The 18708-nt window shown below is 46.5% G+C and overlaps 1 protein-coding gene across 9 annotated transcripts in view; it reads right to left on the reverse strand.

The window, feature by feature from the left end:
• Positions 1-6079: 6079 nt before the first annotated feature.
• The window catches only part of ETV6 (ETS variant transcription factor 6), a 145688-nt gene continuing 133059 nt past the window's right edge, over positions 6080-18708 (reverse strand). For all 9 annotated transcript variants that reach the window (XM_082309571.1, XM_082309569.1, XM_082309574.1 and 6 more), the window contains 3 exons: positions 16613-16755; positions 13686-13786; positions 6080-10275 (listed from right to left, as the gene is read on the reverse strand). In XM_082309571.1, coding sequence (XP_082165697.1) covers positions 10170-10275; positions 13686-13786; positions 16613-16755 — 350 coding nt within the window. In that variant the 3' untranslated portion in view covers positions 6080-10169. The remainder of the gene's footprint in view (positions 10276-13685; positions 13787-16612; positions 16756-18708) is intronic.

The raw sequence follows: 18708 nt of genomic DNA on the forward strand, positions 1-18708 counted from the left end.
ATCTCCAACAGGTGGAGAGAGCAGGATCTCTCTGCCCTCCTCTCCGCAGCAGCAGCTACAGCTGCTCAGCAAAGCCTCACAACACTTTCTTATTTTTTTTCCTTCTTTTCTTTCTGAAAAATGACTTCTCAACCGAAGACGTGAGGCTTGGTTGACATTTTGTGGAGGATGGATGAAAAAGGGCAGATATGAAACTCTTCCTTCTTTTGTAAACAAAAGCCAGGAGAAAAACAGTTGTTCTGAATTTAAAGAAAATGTTTTCATTGGAAAAATGAATAATTTCCTGAAAGACTTACGACTAAATTAAAAATGCTTCCTTCTTTCTAAAATTCTCTCAGATAAATATTTACCCTTTTCCAATCAGCGTCTCATACCCGTAGCCGTGCTCTGTTGTTTGCTTTTCAGCAGGGACCGGGTGTCTCTCCCTCCATCCCTTCCCGTGCTGCGTACGTCCGCTCCGGCCACAGGTGCTGCACTTAGGGGACCCTCCCAACCCTTTTGCTGATGGTCTGGAGCATGAGAGCCAAGCTCATCCCAAGGCAACTCACCACTTCTTCTCTCAAACATCACCTAAAACCATCCTGGGTCACCTGTCATGAGGGTAAAGGGTGGCTTTATCCTCCCTTGCTAGTGTGTCTTTGTCACCTGCGCTTCCCAAACCAGAAGCCTTTGTAAAACCAGAAGGACTCATGTCTCCAGCGTGTCCCACCAGGCCCGTGCAGATGTCTTGGGTATCTCAGGTGGCACTTGTGGTTTGCTCCTGTCCTGCGGAGACCAGCCCTTGTGCTGAGGTTTTCCAAGGGGAGTCACTTACCCAATCCCTTGTCCACTGCTGAGCACCGGTCCCCAAGGCCGGCTCCTGCAAAGACTGTGGCAGAGACTATCGGAGCATGCGGACGTGGTGGGACCTTGACGTTAGGTGAGGAAAACTCTGCAAAGCTGCTAGATCTGAGCCATTTACAATGAGCAATGCAAGGTAGCCTTAATAATGTGCACAAATGAAGAATCAATGGATGTAGGAACCTAAAGGAGCAGTCCAATTTCCAAATGAAACTCCAAATCTCTGTTGACTTCAGTGAAAACTGTGAATTAATCAGTCCTTTTGGAAATTGGGCCGTATGTTCTTATGTCTTGAGATGGACTTGGCTTAATTTTATGAAGCCTTTCTTTTTTTTTTGCACACCAGACTTTTATTCTTTTGTGTGAAAACATTTCTAATGAAACTTTTCTAAGTGGAAAACACATGACTTGACAACCCTGGACGCAGAAGTCCGTGATAATTGGGTCTGAGGCTGATTTTGTGCTGTCAGTTCATCTGTGTTGGGAGCTGACGGATGTCAGCACTGAATCCAGGTCTCTGCAAAGTACCATCAAAACAAATGGTTATGTTTTTCACTCCAGGATGGGAATTGACTTGGTTGAGGAGGTTGTTGTGGGGGTTAAGTTTTATTTTTGTAGCAAACCCTCAATTTTTCCTGGGTAGGATATTTTCTGTGGACACCGCTCAGATCTCTGTATTGCACAGCCCTAATTTCCATTGGTTTTAGGAGGCCGAAGGTGTTGCTTCATGCATGAAATTGTTAGCGCTGGAATGGCGGATCTGTCTGGCCCATTTTCTTCCTTTCTGTGTAATGTTGAGGAAATTTCAGCAGTGGGTTGGACTATGTGATTTGAATGCTGGGTAAAGTCCTGGCCATGTGAAATTTGGTTGCTTGTTAATTCTTCTTGCTTGCTGATTGCACTGAATTTTTAGGAGCAAACTGGGATGTGAGGAGGAATGTGAAGAGGACAAAACCTTTGTCTGTGAGACAGCGTGTTCCCAAGAGCATTCACCAACACTAAGGACGTTTTGAAAAGAAATAAGGAAACAGGCAGCCTCTTTTGCTGATGTATTTGCTACTGTATTTGCAGGCAATCTCCCCAGGGTTGTTCCCAGGTCGGGGGGAAACCTCCCACCCTAGCTGGAGGTTTGGAAGACACATAGTTGTTGTGTTACCTGGACTCTCACAGAACTGAAATGGCACCTCGATGTGTGTTTCTCCCTTTTCCCTTTCTGTTTCACATCAGCCAATTCCCAAGAGACTTGAGGTGTTCTCTGGAGCCTTTCCTGCAGGAGCAGCTCAGATAGCACCCCAAGAAACAAATGTGGCTGTGGCCTGCAGCTCTTCGAGCCAGGAGCAGCCCCTCCAGGAAGCTGTTGTGCCATGGAGCTTCAGTTCCTCCCTTGAATTCTGGTTATTTAGTTGAAAAAAACCCCCAAGAGTATGAGTTGCACTGATTGCAGTCAGTAAGGATCTTTGTGTATGGCTGGGAATACTACAGTTTACAGGAATTTAGTGAAGAAAAGCATAATGAGAGCTAATGATTGGAAGTGGAATTAAGATACAGTTAAACGGAAAGGAAGGGTCAGATTTTAATGCAGGGGATGATTAACCTTTGGTACAGAGGAGATGGAGTCTCCTCCTCATTCTGCAGGTCTTTGAATCCAGACTGGTTCGTATCCTGCAAGTATGCGTTACCCAAGCAAAAGTTACTGACCTTGGCCCTGCCCTGGGGAAGGAAAAAGTCGAAGGCACATGGTGAACACTCCCTGCTTTCATCTTCCTGATCATCCGAACTGACTCTTTACTTGCCTCAGCTTTCATACCATCTCTTCTTTTCCTCACTTTCTTCTGATGGGTCATGTCCTCACATCTTTACGGAGCCCCCGGGAAACAATACCTGCTTTGTTCAAGCTGTCTTCACTCCAGTTCCTTCCCTTTACCTTGTCAAACACCGGGAAGGGTTGACTTGAAAACTTTGTCCATTTAGCAGAGCTTGGCTTCAAGTCAACAACCCCAGGCTAACAGTGTTTATCAGGCAGCAGGAGATCAATTCTAATTCCTGAACAGTTATTGCTCTTCCTGTTGCGGCTGTTCTCCAGCGCGCTGAGATGCTGAGAAACTTTATGCGCAGGTGTTTGCAGGAGGCAGAAAGATTGATGTGTCCCTGCAGGTTTTACAACTGATCATATCGGTCATAACGACCTCCATTGTCTTACGGGAGGGCGCTGTGTTTTCGTTTTGCCCCTAAACGGTGGTTGTAGTTTGTGGGAGCCAGCTGGGTGCAGTCACAGAAAGAGGGTCTGCCTGGTGTTAAATTGGTATCTATCTCAGCCTGGTTCCTGTGCTGGAATATATTGATGCTTTGCTGAGGCTGGCAGAGAGGCACACACTCCCTTTTGTTGACAAATGGACAACATTGAAGTAAACGTGTGCATTGCTCCAATTCTCTATAGCAGTTGCCAGATTATTTTTTTTTTTCCGTTTGTATGTTTAGCCCGCCTCAGTCTGACAAGAGTCACAAGAAGAAACTGGTGTCCTGCAGAGTGAACCATTACACACAACCTAAGCCTTACCCTTCAGTGGGTAAGACTCCGATGTCTCTCCGTGTAGGGGACAGCTGGCTGCTGAGCATCCACATCCTGCTCCCCTTTTCTTAAGGCAGCAAGGTGAGGAAAGAGCGGACTGGAGGGATGAAGGTGGGAAGACAGGCTCTTGCCCCTCTTTTTCTGCCTTGGCTGCAAAATGATATATAATTTTTGAGTTGGTTGGGGAAAACAGGTAGGAACACCTAGAATGAAGAAACGGATGTGATTTTGTTCACCAGTGGGCTCAGTCCTGTCTTACATTTTCTGCTGGAGTTGCAGATGCCCTGGCATTGATTTCTTGGTACCTCATGTCCTTGCCTCTTTTGGAAGTAGGTGCTGGGAAGCTCATCCTCCAGCATCACCCTACTCTCTTTTGGGCCCTTGGGTGGCTGTCCAGTGAGGGGAAAGCTTGAACTGGGCCACGTCCCGTTCATTCCTCCCTCCCCAGCCTCCTTCCTTGTATCTTCCTCCCTCTGTATCTTCCTCCCTCCTTGCTGGGCCTGGCGAGATGGCAGCATGCATTCAGCAGTTTCTTCTGAAGCAGCTCATGAAGTAGGGCACCTTTCTCCTTTCGGGTGGGTGTGATTTGGCATGACTTCCAGTTCTGCTGGGCTTTGCATGGGGTGAGAAGGGATGCTGCTGGCTGCAGTGGAACGGGGCAAGGTGGTGCCTGGGGTGAATCCAGTGCAGCCGGTAGATCCCGGTGTGCATGGGAATCCAGTACGGAGAGAGCTGACATGCAGTAGATCCACCTGGTCCTGTGCTATTAGAATATTTACGCTGATACACCAGTCCTTTCTTTCAGGTGATTAACGAAGCACGCTTGTTGTTTGGCTTCACACTGTGGTAGTGCATCCTGTCTCTCTCCTCATGCCCTCACACCTTTCGTAGGTGGCTCTTTCTGCATTGCTTGGAAGCTGCTTGGGTTTCAAACTGAAGTAAGTCAGGATTGTCTGAATCAGTGTAAGTCTTTGAGGGGAAAAAAGCATGTGCTTGTTTGCTCGTGCCTCACAGGTGGAGTCTTATCTGGGAGAAGTGAAGACCTTTCTGCTAAGTGTTACTTTAAAATGGGTTTTCTACATAATTAAAAAATGCTGCTGTCAGTACCTCACTGGTAGCCTCTGTAAGTCCTGGGAGTGCATGGACAGTCACTGAGGTCCTCTTTGACAACCTTGCAAAATCTCTCCTGGCCAGCGCTGGGAAGCTAATGCCACGGAGGAAGCGTGCCCCATCATGCCTGTGGTAGCCGTAGTCTGCAAATGTATGTGTCAGCCATGGTCCCCGCGCTGGTGTTGGCCTGGTAGCTTTCCTTCACAGCTGAGTTAATTTTGAAAATGGGGGAGGAAGATGTATTGGGCATGCACTGCTGGGCCTCTTCTGTCCTGTAGCCTCCAAAAATGTTCTCCAGCGTCTCCCTGGGCTCAAGACTAGTTCTTGAGCTGAGACTAATCCTCACCGGAGCGACAGCCAAAACCACCGAGAACTTCCTCTGTATGCCTTCAACCTGCAGCGTTTGCTGTTGTTCAGAGTGCACAAAAAGCTGTGAGCGGGTGTAGGATGCATCTATTTCCTCTGCTAAAATGAAGGGAAATGGCCTGAAGGGACTGAATTATGGAGCAACACACTTTGTTTCCTTCTTGCTTGATGTCTTGGTTCAGAGAAGCATTTGTTTAGTGCTTACTCCTTTGCCTTGTGGTTTAAAAACAACAGCGAAAGAAACCCAAGAACAAATACTGAGCAAGAAGCAGCTGAGTGGATAACCCACAGATCAGCCAGATTATCATGGGGTCATCCTGAGCCGTAGCTGGGATCCGAACAATTTAACCAGCCACAAATTGCTCCCACCAGAGAGCACTAGATGTGGCCCATGTGCCACTAACCAGATGTGTTTGCCACGGCGTTTGGTGGCACCTCTCGGGAGCAGCGCGTTAAGAAACCCTCCAGGGGCCTCACGCTGCCGTCAGCACGAGTACGGAGTACGCCCACCCCGCAGGAGCCAAGGGCTGCCGTGGGGAGCGACGGCCAGCAGCTTGTGCCGCCTCACCTTGCCGTCCCCCAAGCACCCAGCACCTGGTGGCACCGACGTCCCTGTGCCTTGCTGGGTTAGGGGCGAAGACAGGGAAATAAGGTCCCCCTGTACTGGAAGGGCAGCATATGAGCGGCAGGGTTTCTAGACTGGTTTGCAAAGATGAATACTGCAGGAAGACCTCTTGCTCTGAAACTCCTTGACGTGGCCTGTTTAGCCGGATAAAGAAGATGCAACAGACATCACACCACCTCATTTTTGACTTTTGCCTCTATGTCCTCTCCAAGAGGAGGAGGGAGAACTAGGTGCACCCATCTAGGTACTAGTGGGGTGCTCTGCTCACCTCTCAGGGCAGGTGGCAAAGTGCATACTCCCAAGGCACAGCCTTAATTTTTCCGACCAACACTTCCCAGGGAAGATCCAGGCACTGTTCATACATGCTTGGGCCTGGGAAGCCTGCAGGTTTCTTTTCCTGATTGAACACAGCTGCTATGTGCTGTAGATACTTGGGTACCATAGTTTTTAAAAAGAAAGGACCTTGTAGCAATGATTGCACCAACAAAATTTGGCATTCCCACTTTTATATTAAATTTTTTTTTATTGAGATGATGTAATTACAGGCATTTTAAAAATTATTTGCAACTCACTGGCCCTGAGAATAGGCTTTTTTGTTTGTTTTTGTTTTGTTACATTCATTTGATTCAGTCCCTTAGCCCCACACCTTAAAAAAACAAAAAGCCATCATCAATAAAAACAGACTAGAATTTTATTTAAAAAAAAGACCTCAAACTGATGCATTCTGGATTTGCACACGGTTGCAGTCTGACAAAGAGCTCTGGAGAATGCATGCCTGGAGTTTGAAATCTGGGGAGGGTGGCAGCGACTTAGTGTTCACAGAAAGGGCCCCGGTAGTGTTTTTCGGATGGAGAGGCAGTCAAAAGGTTTCAAACTTAAATCAAGAAAATGTTCTGCTGTGGAACTGCGGCGTGCCCTACCTGACCAGCTTGTGGCTAGTTCAGACTTGTAGCAAGCTGATGGCAATGAAGGTCCCACTTAACTGCACAGTGTGAAGGTGTTGAGGTTGGCAGGGACCTCTGGAGGTCATCTGGTCCAGCCCCCCTGCTCAAGCAGGGCCACCTAGGGCCAGCTGCCCAGGACCATGTCCAGATGCCTTCTGCATGTCTCCAAGGAGGAGACTCTTTCTCCCTTTTCCCACTTGCTTTGGTGGCAAAGGCAGAAAGTTTGGCTGTTTTGCTGCTGGCAAATTCTACACTGGGAAATCAGAAACTGGAGAGGGAAGGCGGGTGTCAGCGTTGGTGAAAAGACAGTGTTGCCTTTACTAGCCCAGGCGGGCACCCAAGCGTTCCTGTAGCTCAGTAGGTTAATGCCGTGTTTGCATTCCATGTATCTGCCGTTTGGATGTGAGGTAGATGGGAATCTGTTTACTGCAGCTGCTCTAGCCTGGTTTTATTGGGTTTTTTTTTTTTAGTCTTAGCTGGTAAACTTGCTTCCAAGACCCCAAGAGCAGTTCAAATCCTGCCACTCCCACAACAGGTCCCAAGCCCCTGCAGTGTCACCCGCGCCACCCCCTGCTGCACCCCGCAGAGCTGGCAGGAGGCAGGGGACAGCAGCGGCCGCCAGGAAGGGCCTCTGTGGGATCGGCCTGCTCCGACGTCAACAGCTATTTTCATCCCAACTAGCATCGGCCTCGAGAGAACTTCTTCTCTGTGGCTGTGGTGGAGAAGTTGTCTTAAGATGTCCTTTACATGTGAACTGGAAGAGTTTCCACAGCCACCAAATATTTTTTTTCCCTTTGACTTAAGATTCTGCAGGAGAAAGTGATTGCATTTTTGGTAAAGGTGAACATTTCCTCTACAAAATTTCCCCTAGAAAATTTCCTTATGGGACAACACGTGTGATTTCAGGATTCCTTGCTTTTTCCTGTCTTACCCAGTGCTGAGGATGAACTTCGTTTGCTAGCGTACACAGTGAGCGTATGGGCTTATACTGGTGAATTGTCTCTCGTTCTCTGTATTTTGCAGCGTGCACCTTGGCCATGACAAAAACCTGTGGCTCACCAGGGCACTTTACATAGAAGGTCCCTGTTGTTGTGTTGGTTTTTTTTTTCCTCACCATCTCGTAACAGTAGCTGCAGCAGGCAAAAGAAAATAATGCAGTTATGCAATTACCATAGCCAGAGCAGTGAAGGATATGAATCATTCTCTGCACAAACTTGGTTTCCTTCTACCACTGAACACCCTAAAAACACAAGGAACCAGCAAGAGCCTTTCTTTACATTGATACTTCTGATCGCGCTTCACCTGTCAGTCATATTCACCTCTTCCCCACACCCTCCTCACCCCAGCTCCTGAGACATGGCCGCAACCTGGGTGCCCGTGAGCAGGGTGACAGAGCAGAGGAACTCCGTGGCCCCTTGCTTTCAAGGGACCTTTGCTCTCAGGTCTGTGGGGGCTGAAGTCCCTCGGTGTCTCCCAGTCTCACACCTCCCGAGCTTCAAGGACTTCAGAGCTATGGCAGAGACAGGTGACAGGCTGGCTGCTCCCCTTTCTGATACACACTCCTGCGTCTTGTCTTTTGAGGCAGAAAAAGTCAAGTACATGGTGTGCTGGGACTTGGAACATATGGACTATGATTTAATAAAAAAAAGTGCCTGGGAAGAGCTTAGGGAGAGATGTATGCCCTGTCGTTCCTCGTCAGACACTGGCTCTGAAAAATCTCTCCTCTTTGTATGATGCCTATCTACACCCTTAACAAAGCTGTTCCTTCCACGACCTGCGACTCACTAGTAAGTCTTCTGTGAGATTGGACTCTCTCTCTTTAAACATAGGGGACACTATTCATTGCCGAGTGCCATTTTTTCCTGGGTAGATTAACCCTGTTGTTAAATATGTGGCAAGATCAAACGTCGTGTTTGTTTAATAGCTGATAAAAGCTCTATCATGGGAATGTACCTTGTTTTTTGGTTGAAACGGGATAGATTAGCCTATTGATTTTTTCCATTTCTAGTATGCGTGTTCCCATAAAAGAGGCTTTCTGTTTTAATGAACTGGTGTGGACATGCTTTCTTCCAGGCACCATGTGATTCCTGCACAGTTTCTCTATACATCTTCTCCCTTTGCAAGCATAATTTCTGCTTCTAGACCTTCCTTCCATGAAAAGGACCGCTGATGGTGGATCGCTGGACGCCACAGACTTTCCTGTCAGGGTGGCCCAAGCAATGTGAAATGAAAAAGGCCAGTAGTTTCTCTTGCACTGGGCATCACGGACTGCTGAGCTTCCTGCGACCAAACTAGGCACAGCTCTTCGCCTCACGCAAAGCACCCTCAGTGCGGCAAACCAAAAAAATGGGGCACCTTGCAACCAGAACAAAACCAAAACCCAAGAAAGCAACGTGGCTGTAGGGTTTCTTTTTTTTGTGTCTTTTAAATCATGTTAAAAACAGGCAAGCTGAGGCAAGCTCCCTTGATGGCAGAGCTGTGGGGTGGGGGAGGGTAGTGGGAGGCATAAAAAAACAAATCCCAAAACAAAGCCAAAATCAATTACAAGATATAAGTATAGCTATTTGGTCTCTAGTTCTCTACCACCAGTTTTCAGATTGGTGAATCATCTACCTCTCCAGCAGCACAAAATGATCCTGGAGAGGTTTCTGAGCAATACAAACCATGTGATGGGTCCCTTTGCTTTCTCCCTACGATGTAAGGAACAGTCCTTCACCTTTCACCCCAAAATTGCTAGAAGGTATAAGAAACACCCCTCTCTTCTGTAATTACAGATGCTTCAGCCTTTGCTTTTTTATAGAAAGCTTGGAGCTGAAATTCTGCATTGTGGATATATTGTGGGGGGTTACATATATATACATATATATATGAAACGTTTCTATATATACACATATATATGTATTTGTCCCCGCCCTCCCTCCCCCCCCGCTCCATTCTATCACTTCTTTGCTAGAGGGAGGGAAAACGTCAACATCAGTCTATTGCAGAGGTTTGTCACATTTATTTTTCTCCTCCCCGGAGCACTTAGGTGATTGGTTTTGGTCCATATTCCAGCAGTTAATAGCCACTCGCAGGACTCGTCGTGAGCCCAAGCTATGCTGGGATGATATCCCAGCCTACGCGTGAAGGGTGACTCCTCTTCATTTGACAGGTATGTGTGGTAAATTCTTTTGGTAGCTTCAACACATTTCCCAGTGGCAGCACACGTAAATTGATCCGAGCAAACTGGAACCCTTGAGCAAATCCCTTCTGTGTTGCTATTGTTTTATGCGGTGTTATGTCATGAGACTTGCACAGAAAATAAGAGCGCTCTATTTCCATAGGAAAGCCTTCCAAAAAAAAAGCATAATCTGACGTCTTGTCCTATGTGAGATAAAGGAAGTCAAACTCCATGTTTATTAGGGAAAAAAAAACCAACAAAAAACTCCCCAAAACTGAAACAAACCAAAAAGAAAGAAAGAACTCAAGGGAGACTTGGTAGGAACAGTGAAGTAGTGCATAAGTCCAGGCTTTCTCCCCTTTACTTTTCTGCCAGCACCACTTCTGCCTGTTAGTTTGTTTTGTTAAGGTGCTTCAGGTCCTGCATGGTCTTCAAGCTAAGCGGCGACCCCAAGTACTGCTTCTGTGTTGTTGCTTCCCCTCCCAAACTGTGCCAGCCAGCCATCCGGGCAGATGTTTCTCCCATGGACCCTCAGAGGCGGTGCACCAGTTCCCTTCAGCACTCATCTTCTTGGTATATTTGTTCATCCAGTTCCTGGGATTCAAGGTGCTCGAGGCGGTCTGTTCGGCCACTCATAATCTCATCTGGGGTCTTCATGAACCTGCAAAACAGAGAAGCAAGCGGATTTCCCAGCGGTCTCAGCTTTTACGTCCATCAGGACACCGAGGCCCCTGAGCTCTACAGCTTCCAAAGTCATCCTTGCTGTATCCTCCCAATGACTTAGTATTTCCCAACTTCTCCCCAGCCTACTGGTGTCGGGAAGACACCAGTAGGAGGAGGTATGTCACCAGTAGGAGACACAAGTAGGAGACACAACTAGAAGACACAAGTATGGAGGAGGGAATCCTCCATACTTGGAAAGGAAACCAAAAAAATCACAGGCCAAAAAAACCCCTGCCCCTTGAAAGTCCAAGTTTGAACCAAACCCCATAGTCCTTCCCAAAGAATGATATTTACTTCTCCCTCATATTGTTTGCTGTTGCCATGTAAGATGACCGTGTGCCACAAGGACACTCATTTGTGGTGTCTGGTGACAGAAACATCAAAGGCCTTTATGGCCAGCACGTTTCAAAGCAAAAGCACTTGCAAGGCGTGGAGAGGCAAGAGGGCTACTGGTTTGTGCAGGCTTGTGTGTAGGTGAGTGAAGAGGAATATGAAACACCAAAGGAAGAGTGGTGGAAAAAGCCAAGGACCAAGTCAGAACAAGTTCTGGGAAATGGAAAAAGCCCTGAAAGAAAAAGCTTGCGGGCTAAGGAACTGTGAGCAAAGGGAGTCTCTTCCTGTGTGACTGTAGCAAGCGTAATTGTAATGAAGCAGCATCCTCTGCAAATGCACGCCACGGCTCCCAGCACTAATGTCTCGATGCGGTACGTCTGCAGGGGGCTAGAAACAGAAAGTGCCTCTGGGGAGGCATGGCGGCAGTAGGAAATGGGAAAGGACATCCACCAGCCTGCAGATCGAGCCTGCAGTCTTGATCTTTGCCAGGATGCTTTCGCGTACTACTGCACAGAGATAGCACGGAAAAGCTCTGCTTTTTCTTTTGCAATTTACTGGCGTAGGAAGAGAGAGTGGCACAGGAAGGATGAAATCCTAGTTTAAACACAAATCACTTTCCTAACTCGTAAGTACTTCTGGAGAAATTAGGATGAAAGATGTTTATGCTGGAAATGTTACAAAATTTCACAGTCTTTCATTAACGATGTACTGGCTAACGTTCAGCAGTACAAAATGTGTTAATCAGAGGAGCCGATTTTATTTCAGGTTGATGACATGCTCAGTATCCTTGCCCCAGTGAAAACAAAACCAACTGACAGGAGCCTCGTTACTATCCCTGACCCAGAAAAATCACTGCTGAAGCTCAAGGGCAAGACTCGCCTCCTCTTGTGCCCCTGAGGTTATAAAGCTGAGGGCTTTCCGTCTGAAAAATCTGGAGTCTCTCAGGAAAGGCATAGCGCAGCCTGGAACTAACCTTTTGCCACCCCTTCTAATTTTGGAAATCATGTGCACATATGCATTTAGGAAAAAAAAAGGGCTGTGACTCACTGCTGTGTCACTCCCATTTGTATGCTGGAAGAACGCTGCTGATCTAAATGGCGTTACGGTGGTGAAAAACTAGCATGCAGAAGTGGTGAATCAGTCCCCGGCCACACAGTGAAAACGCACCAAAGCCTACAGGCCAGACTGTGCCCTGATTTAAACCCTGTGCTTGTCTTGTTGATCTTGCGTGAGGATGAAATCAAAACAGAGAGTGATCCCACTGCCCTCCCTACCTTCTGTCTGCTCTGTTTCCTAAACCATGTGGGAAACGGGCTGACGTGAGCTCTGCTGCAGTACTTCGGGTACTCTTTCTGGTCCGTGTTTTAAGTCATGTCAAGAAACTCAAAGCATGGGTATTTGTAATAGCATTTGATTAAATTTTAAAAAGCCAACCCAGAACTACAAGCTAGCGAAGAAACAGTACCTGTGACCTCTTTTGTTGCAGAAGACACTCACGCAAGCTATCAGAAATCCCTTCTCTGACTCCATTTTACTTAAAGCTCTGTACAGATACGCAGATGACAACTGCCTGCGTGTTACTTATAAAGTCACATTTCCTATTATTTCTGTGCTTGCGAGAAATAGCCAAGAAAGGCACATTAATGGCTTGATTTTTTGCAGCTGTTCTTCTTTTTCTCTTCAGATATAAATAGGTCTAAGAAAACAACATCAATAAGTTTTTATTGGGAATTGTGCAAAAAATGCTTTGTTGGTTTTTTTTCCAGTTTCCGAAGGAAATGAGGTTTCTATGTTCATGTTTTATGCTCCCTGGTGACCTTTGAATCTGTTGGTCAATTTTGGGCAAGTCTGACAGAGGAACTGAGGTCTCCAAGGGTATTAAGTTTCTACGGTTTTGAGAAAATAGGCAGCCTGGTTGAGAAGAGATGGACTCCTGTTTTGTTTGTGCCCCCACCAAAGGAGAGGCTCCAAGATAAGCACATTCACTCTTCAGCATCACAGAATTCCCCCGGGGCAGCGCAGTCTTCACACAAGGCCATAGCAATCCAGGCTGCCTCCCTTGGTACTGCTGCTGGTGGAGCAACCTTGTTTTAACTTTCCGTGAAAAGAATTAAAATCACGCAGTTGACTTTGCCTGTGATTCCTTCTTCCTTCACTCTCCTTCCCCCGTCTAAGTCTCCTTCTAAGAGCTGACATAAACAAGACATTCCACAGAAACCTTTTCAGCTGTAGATAGTTGGAGTGCTAATGCAGTTCTGTTAGCTATTTAAGAAAACAAACTCCAAGACTGCCTTCCTATTGATATCATTTCCAAGCACGTTACTAGATCCAGACCACTGACATCAAAGCAGTCTTTGGTCTGAGTTCAGTGCTCGGTGGGTCAGATGTATGCACTAGGATTTGCTGGTCTTGGCTGAAAAGAACTGGAGCGCTCTTGCTCTCTGCCAGCTGCATTCAAGTTTGTACAAGTAACTACCTGCTTTATGCTGTTTTGGGCACTATTTCCTACATTCTTGGTTGTATCATCCAATCCGATGCGTGAGGTTTTATGAACAGCTCTTGCATGTCCCTCCTTCCTTGAAGGGAGCACCAATGAAGACAGGGTCATCAGCACTTGTCTTCTGTGATGCTCATGCACTTGAGGAAACGCCTGATCCCTGCTTAGCTTTCACCAGCAGCTGTGTCTGAGAAGTGAATTTGGGGTGGGTTTTCCAGCAGTTTGGCTGAGATCATGAATCATTTAGCTAAGGTCTTAAACAACGGCGCAGCCTGCCTGAAGCGAGTGAAAAGACTTCTGTTGACTTCACTGATCACTGAAACAGGCCAGTATTTTTGTAAATTGGTGCAGTTGCCTTGAAAGCTGGGAAGCACTGGTCTAGACAGCTTTTACAAATATATGCTCATTGTCACCTGGGTTATAGCTGTGGCAATGAAGTATCCCACACACAATTCCATCCTCCATCTTCAAAAACTAATTGTCTGTAGAAAGGAATGGCAAAGAGAAGAAAAAATTACCTGAACAAAAGCCTTTGTCCTGGCTCCTTCCGGATAATATTTAGTTTGTAGTAGTGGCGTAGGGCTCTGGACATTTTCTCATAAGTCATATTTGTTCTGTTCTGTTTTTTTCAAAAGAAAAAGGAAAAACATGGTGAGATGATTCATTAAAACCTTCCTAAGCCCCAAAAGGAGTTGCAGAACTATCACAGCTAGCTAAAGTAACCAAGTCAGTTCAAGAAATTACATGTTCCACTCTTCTGCTGTTTGCAGGCCCATCCTGCCCCTCCAGCCCTCACCACCAATTTTTGGGGGGTCTCTTTTCGTACTGGGCAAGTTAAGCAAGAAAGTCTAACAAAAATTCCAAGTGAGGTTTTTCTACAGTTTCTTGGATCACAGGTAACAAAAGGCTTCATCAACCACAAGAGGAGACATTAGACGGAGGGAGATGCTCCTGCCAAGCGGGATGTGACAGGCCTGTTGTTAATGAAACCACCTTCTCTAAAAGCGTAAGAGCAGCGGCCAATAGACTGAATCTGTCAGCAATCCCTGCTAAGAGCGCTGTTCCTCTGGGACTCCCCTCCATTAACGAGTTAATGCTTACAGAGCACTGTGGAGATTGACAGCCTGTTTCTCCTCTTGTCATACAGGTGTAAATCAAGAAGCCCGTTAGGTTGTACATCTGCTTCTATGACAGAGCCTCCCCTTCACTTTGGGAGCTGCTGACCCCAACGGCCATAGCCAGAGCACTGTGGGGCGACTGAGGTATGGCCCTGCTGAAGCCGAGCGTCGCACGGCAGAAGTGATGGGCACCGGCAGACCCGTATGTGGGCAACCCCCATAGTACTGACTGGGGATAGCAGGATCAGTCCCTTAGGCTACGTCTACATGAAGAGCATTTTTCTGGTACAAGGAGCACCGGTTACTATGCTGGAAAAGAAACTCCCAGCGGAGAGACAACTATACTGGCAAAGCCGTGTTTGCACGAGTATAAAGCAGCCGCCTTGCCATGGGCAAAACATGCCGAACTAGTAGAAGCATGCTTTTGCTCTGTCAGCCTCCATGTTAGGAGTTTGGCTTGGCACAGCTCTGTCAGTCCAAGATGAGGCAGAGGTCTGTAGCGTTGACCTGGCTTTATTAAATGAGCCTGACCTGCCTGTCTAAAATGCCCCTGAAGAGCAGACCTCCTCTGCTTGCCCTGACTGCAACAGCTCTGAAAGGGAGGCCATATAAAGAGCTCCTGTGGCAATTAAACACTAACAATGACAATGTTTTCCCTGCAAAATCTAGACTCTGCTCACTGGGAAGCCCCCCGAAATACCATGTGTGCTCTTTCCATTTCTTACATGTTAAAAGGCCACTGCGTTTCCCAAGTGGCTAGTGGTCTGAAGTACCTTCAGTTTTAGGCACCCAACATAAGACATGACTGCAAGGCCCCATTAGTAGCATGAAGGTTGAGTAAGGGCAGAACTCTCCATTCCCAGTGTTGCAGCCCAAGACCTCTAAGACAGATGTTCTTGTAAGCAATGAGTCACATGAGAAAATCTTGACCTTATCAAAATTATAGGCTATGTATACTCATCTGCAGAATCACAGAATAGCTGAGGTTGGAAGGCACCTTTGGAGATGACCTAGTCCAGTCCCTCTGCTCAAAGCAGGGCCAACCAGAGACGGTTGCTCAGGACTGTGTCCAGTTGGGTTTTGAAGGTCTCCAAGAGTGGAGACTCCACAGTTTCCTCTGGGCAACCTGCTTCAGTGTCTGAGCAGTAAAACAGTCCCACACCTGGGGTCTCATGAAACCTAATGAGGGGAAACGTAACGTCTCACACCTCCCCAGGTCATTCCTGCCCAGGTGCGGGACTTTACATTGCCCCTTGTTAAGTTTCATGAAATTCCCGTTAGCCCATTTCTCCACCATGTCCAGGTCCCTCTGGATGGCAGCACAACCCTCTGGTCTATCAGCTACTCCTCCCAGTTTTTTATTGTCTGAGAACTTGCTGAGGGTGCGCTCTGTCCCATCATCCAGGTCATTAATGAACATGTTAAACAGTATTGGCTCCAGAATCAATCCCCAGGGTAACACCACTAGTGATTGGATCTTGTGCCATTGATCACAACCTTTTCAGCCCAGCAGTTCAGCCAGTTTTCAGTCTACCTCACTGTATTCTTGTCTAGGTCATACTTCATTAGTTTGTCTATGAGGATATTATGGGAGACAGCCTCAAAAGCCCTTCCAAACTCAAGATAAGCTACATCCACTGTTCTCCCTGCATCCACTGAGCTAATCATTTCATTGTAGATGGATATCAGGGTGGTCACGCCTGATTTCCCTTTTGTAAATCCATGCTGACTACCCATATACTCGTATGAATATACTCATACGCATATACTCATATAGATATAGCTGTACACACTCAGCCCCAAACTGCAAAAATCAGTAACTGCCTTCCAGAGAACAAAGCAGAATTACCCTCTTAAAAGGAAATACATAATCCTGCAGCATTTGGTGTCTGTCACAGGACAGCGTGTGAAATCTGAATGTTGGTGCAGACAGGAGCACAGACAGAAAGCTCCTGCTGAGATGTGGCATACAGCTCATTGTAGACCACATCTAACCAGAACATCCTTAGCATCGGGTTTCAGGAAGAAATGAGATGCCTTGAGAGAGAAGGACCGTTAATTCTTGCACTCCATGTAATTTTATAATTAAATGCATTTATAACTAAATGCCTTTAAGCCAAACCAACAGGTTCTCTATATGAAGGATAGGTTTTAGTGCTTGAGGCTGGATGCTTTATATTGCTAATGTGCATGGAATGAAAGATTACAACTTTCCAGCAGTAGTTTATATGCACATGCTTTCTTCCTTTCTCCCCTGTTCATAAGTGAATCCTGTGATGCTACAAGAGGCGAAGTGCTGTAGGAGGAAAATTGCTCTGTTTCCTTACCTTGTGGTTTCCCCACAGCCGGGCCAGCCCGTTGGGATCCACTATCCGAAATATTTTGGATTCCTTATCTTCCCATCGGATGAAATTTTCGTACCGGCTGTCAGAAAGCAGCTGATAAACATAATCCCAAAGCAACCTACAGTCTGTGAAGAGAGCAGCAAGAAAATATTGACTTTTTTCCCTTGGGATTAATTCTGGAAACTTTTGGGTGGATGTGTAGTGAAAGGACAGTTGGGATCAGGGCTCAAGCAGCTGCTGCAATCTGAAATGCAAATGGCCTGGTTGGCATCGACTGATGTTTGCAAAATGTACTGGAACATTCAGCCTCTTCTGATGCATCCTAGTCCTTCTGACACTGACTGAGCATCTTTATCGCCTTACAAGCTGTGTGAGATGACCTGCTGATCTTAGTTGGGTGTTTATGGTTGTACTGATACACATAAAACTACCACTGCTGGCCCTGATACTGTTGCTGGCTGTTTCAGTGGGGAAATCAAGAATCCTGCAACCTGCTCTCCCTGCTTGAGACTGACCCTTGCTGTGCTAACATGAGGGGTCTAAAGCATGGGCAACGTTACAGCTTTCCTTTGTATACTCCATGTGATAGGAAATTGATACCTTCTACCATTTTTGAATTTGCATTTTGTTTTATTTTTTAAGGCTCCTGAAAAAAAACCCAAGTATTATAATTACTTGAGTGCTATTGAGAGGTTAAATACTTTCTATTTGGATAATTGAATTCAGATTTCCTCTTGGCAAACACTCCTTAGGTCGCTAATTAAAGGTCTAACAGATACTTAGGTTTTAGTTTAGTGTTTTTCAGTTTCATGGCAGTCTCTTGAGATGGGGGAAGCCAAGAGCTGAGCTGCTCCTACTTCCTGCTTGCAACGTGTGCGTGCGCAGCGCCGCGTAGTAACTGGCAACTACGAAACATGGAAAGCCAGTTGCGCAGAGCTGGGGGTTCTGCCGCTGTCAGAAACAACGGGGTTTTTATAGCTCAGCTGTCCAGATCCCTCAGATGGCCGTATAGTTGTGTTTTCCTTTGAAAGCAAACCCAAGCTCTGAGAGATGGCTTGTTGGAGTGGTTAAAGGGCAGGCAACCAAAGGCATCTAGCTTCTGGGTGCTAAAATGGATTCTTGTCAGCCTGCCTTTCTATTCCTGTCTGGCTGGGGTTGGTACGTTTTACAGTGGGGATGATGACATGTTCAGGATGAGAATATAAAATGCTTTTTGAAAAGGGATGTGAATAACACATTTAATGAGCACACCTGAAACGGTTAGAGATATTAACATTATTGATGGTATTTCCCATTTTCAAACTGTAAAGAGTATCTCTGAAACCTGTAGTGTCTCTAAAACCGGAGCTTAGTTTGCCAGTGCCCTTACTATAGACTCTCCCTACCACTCCTATGGAGAGCAAAGCATTTTGGAGAGATGACATGTGGCAAAAATTGCAGGTTTCCGTTCTAGCTGAAACCTACCCCGATGGTCACCTCATCCGTGACATCTACAAGAGGAGGAATGTGCAGGAAAAGAGGCAGTCAGATTTTTTTGTTGGAAAAACCTTATTTCCATTAACATTTTTCACAGAAAAATGTCCATTCCCATTTGACATTTTTCTGGGTTTTAATTTAAAAAATGAAACCAATTTCCATTTTTTTCATTCATGGATGCGCATGTTGTTCAGTGATAGCTTCCTCCCTCTCACCCAGAATAAGGCACCTGCAGCTGGGACCAGGACAGAAAATAATTCTCCTCCGCATGCGTTTGCCAATGACCAGCCTAGACGGGTCCCTTCTTGGCACACAGATGCAGAGGAGCCTTCCTTTCCCTGTCCCCCCAGCCCAAGTCGCATACATAGCCCAGCCGCTTACCCCACGGCTGCAGATACCAAGCAGGTAGCTGGCTGCAATGACACGCTGCAATGCCCAACATCGCTGCGGCTAACCCCTTGTGCAGCTCTGGGCACAGCTCTGGACTGCCCCTGGACTACGTGGGAGGTCTGTAGAAGAGCATGAAATTGAAAGCCTTGGACTAACACTTTAATTGCTGTCATCTTTCCTCTCACAAATTCACAAAACCCATTTCTTCCATC

The sequence above is a fragment of the Platalea leucorodia genome (assembly GCF_965183815.1).
Source record: "Platalea leucorodia genome assembly, chromosome: 4".
Lineage (NCBI taxonomy): Eukaryota > Metazoa > Chordata > Aves > Pelecaniformes > Threskiornithidae > Platalea > Platalea leucorodia.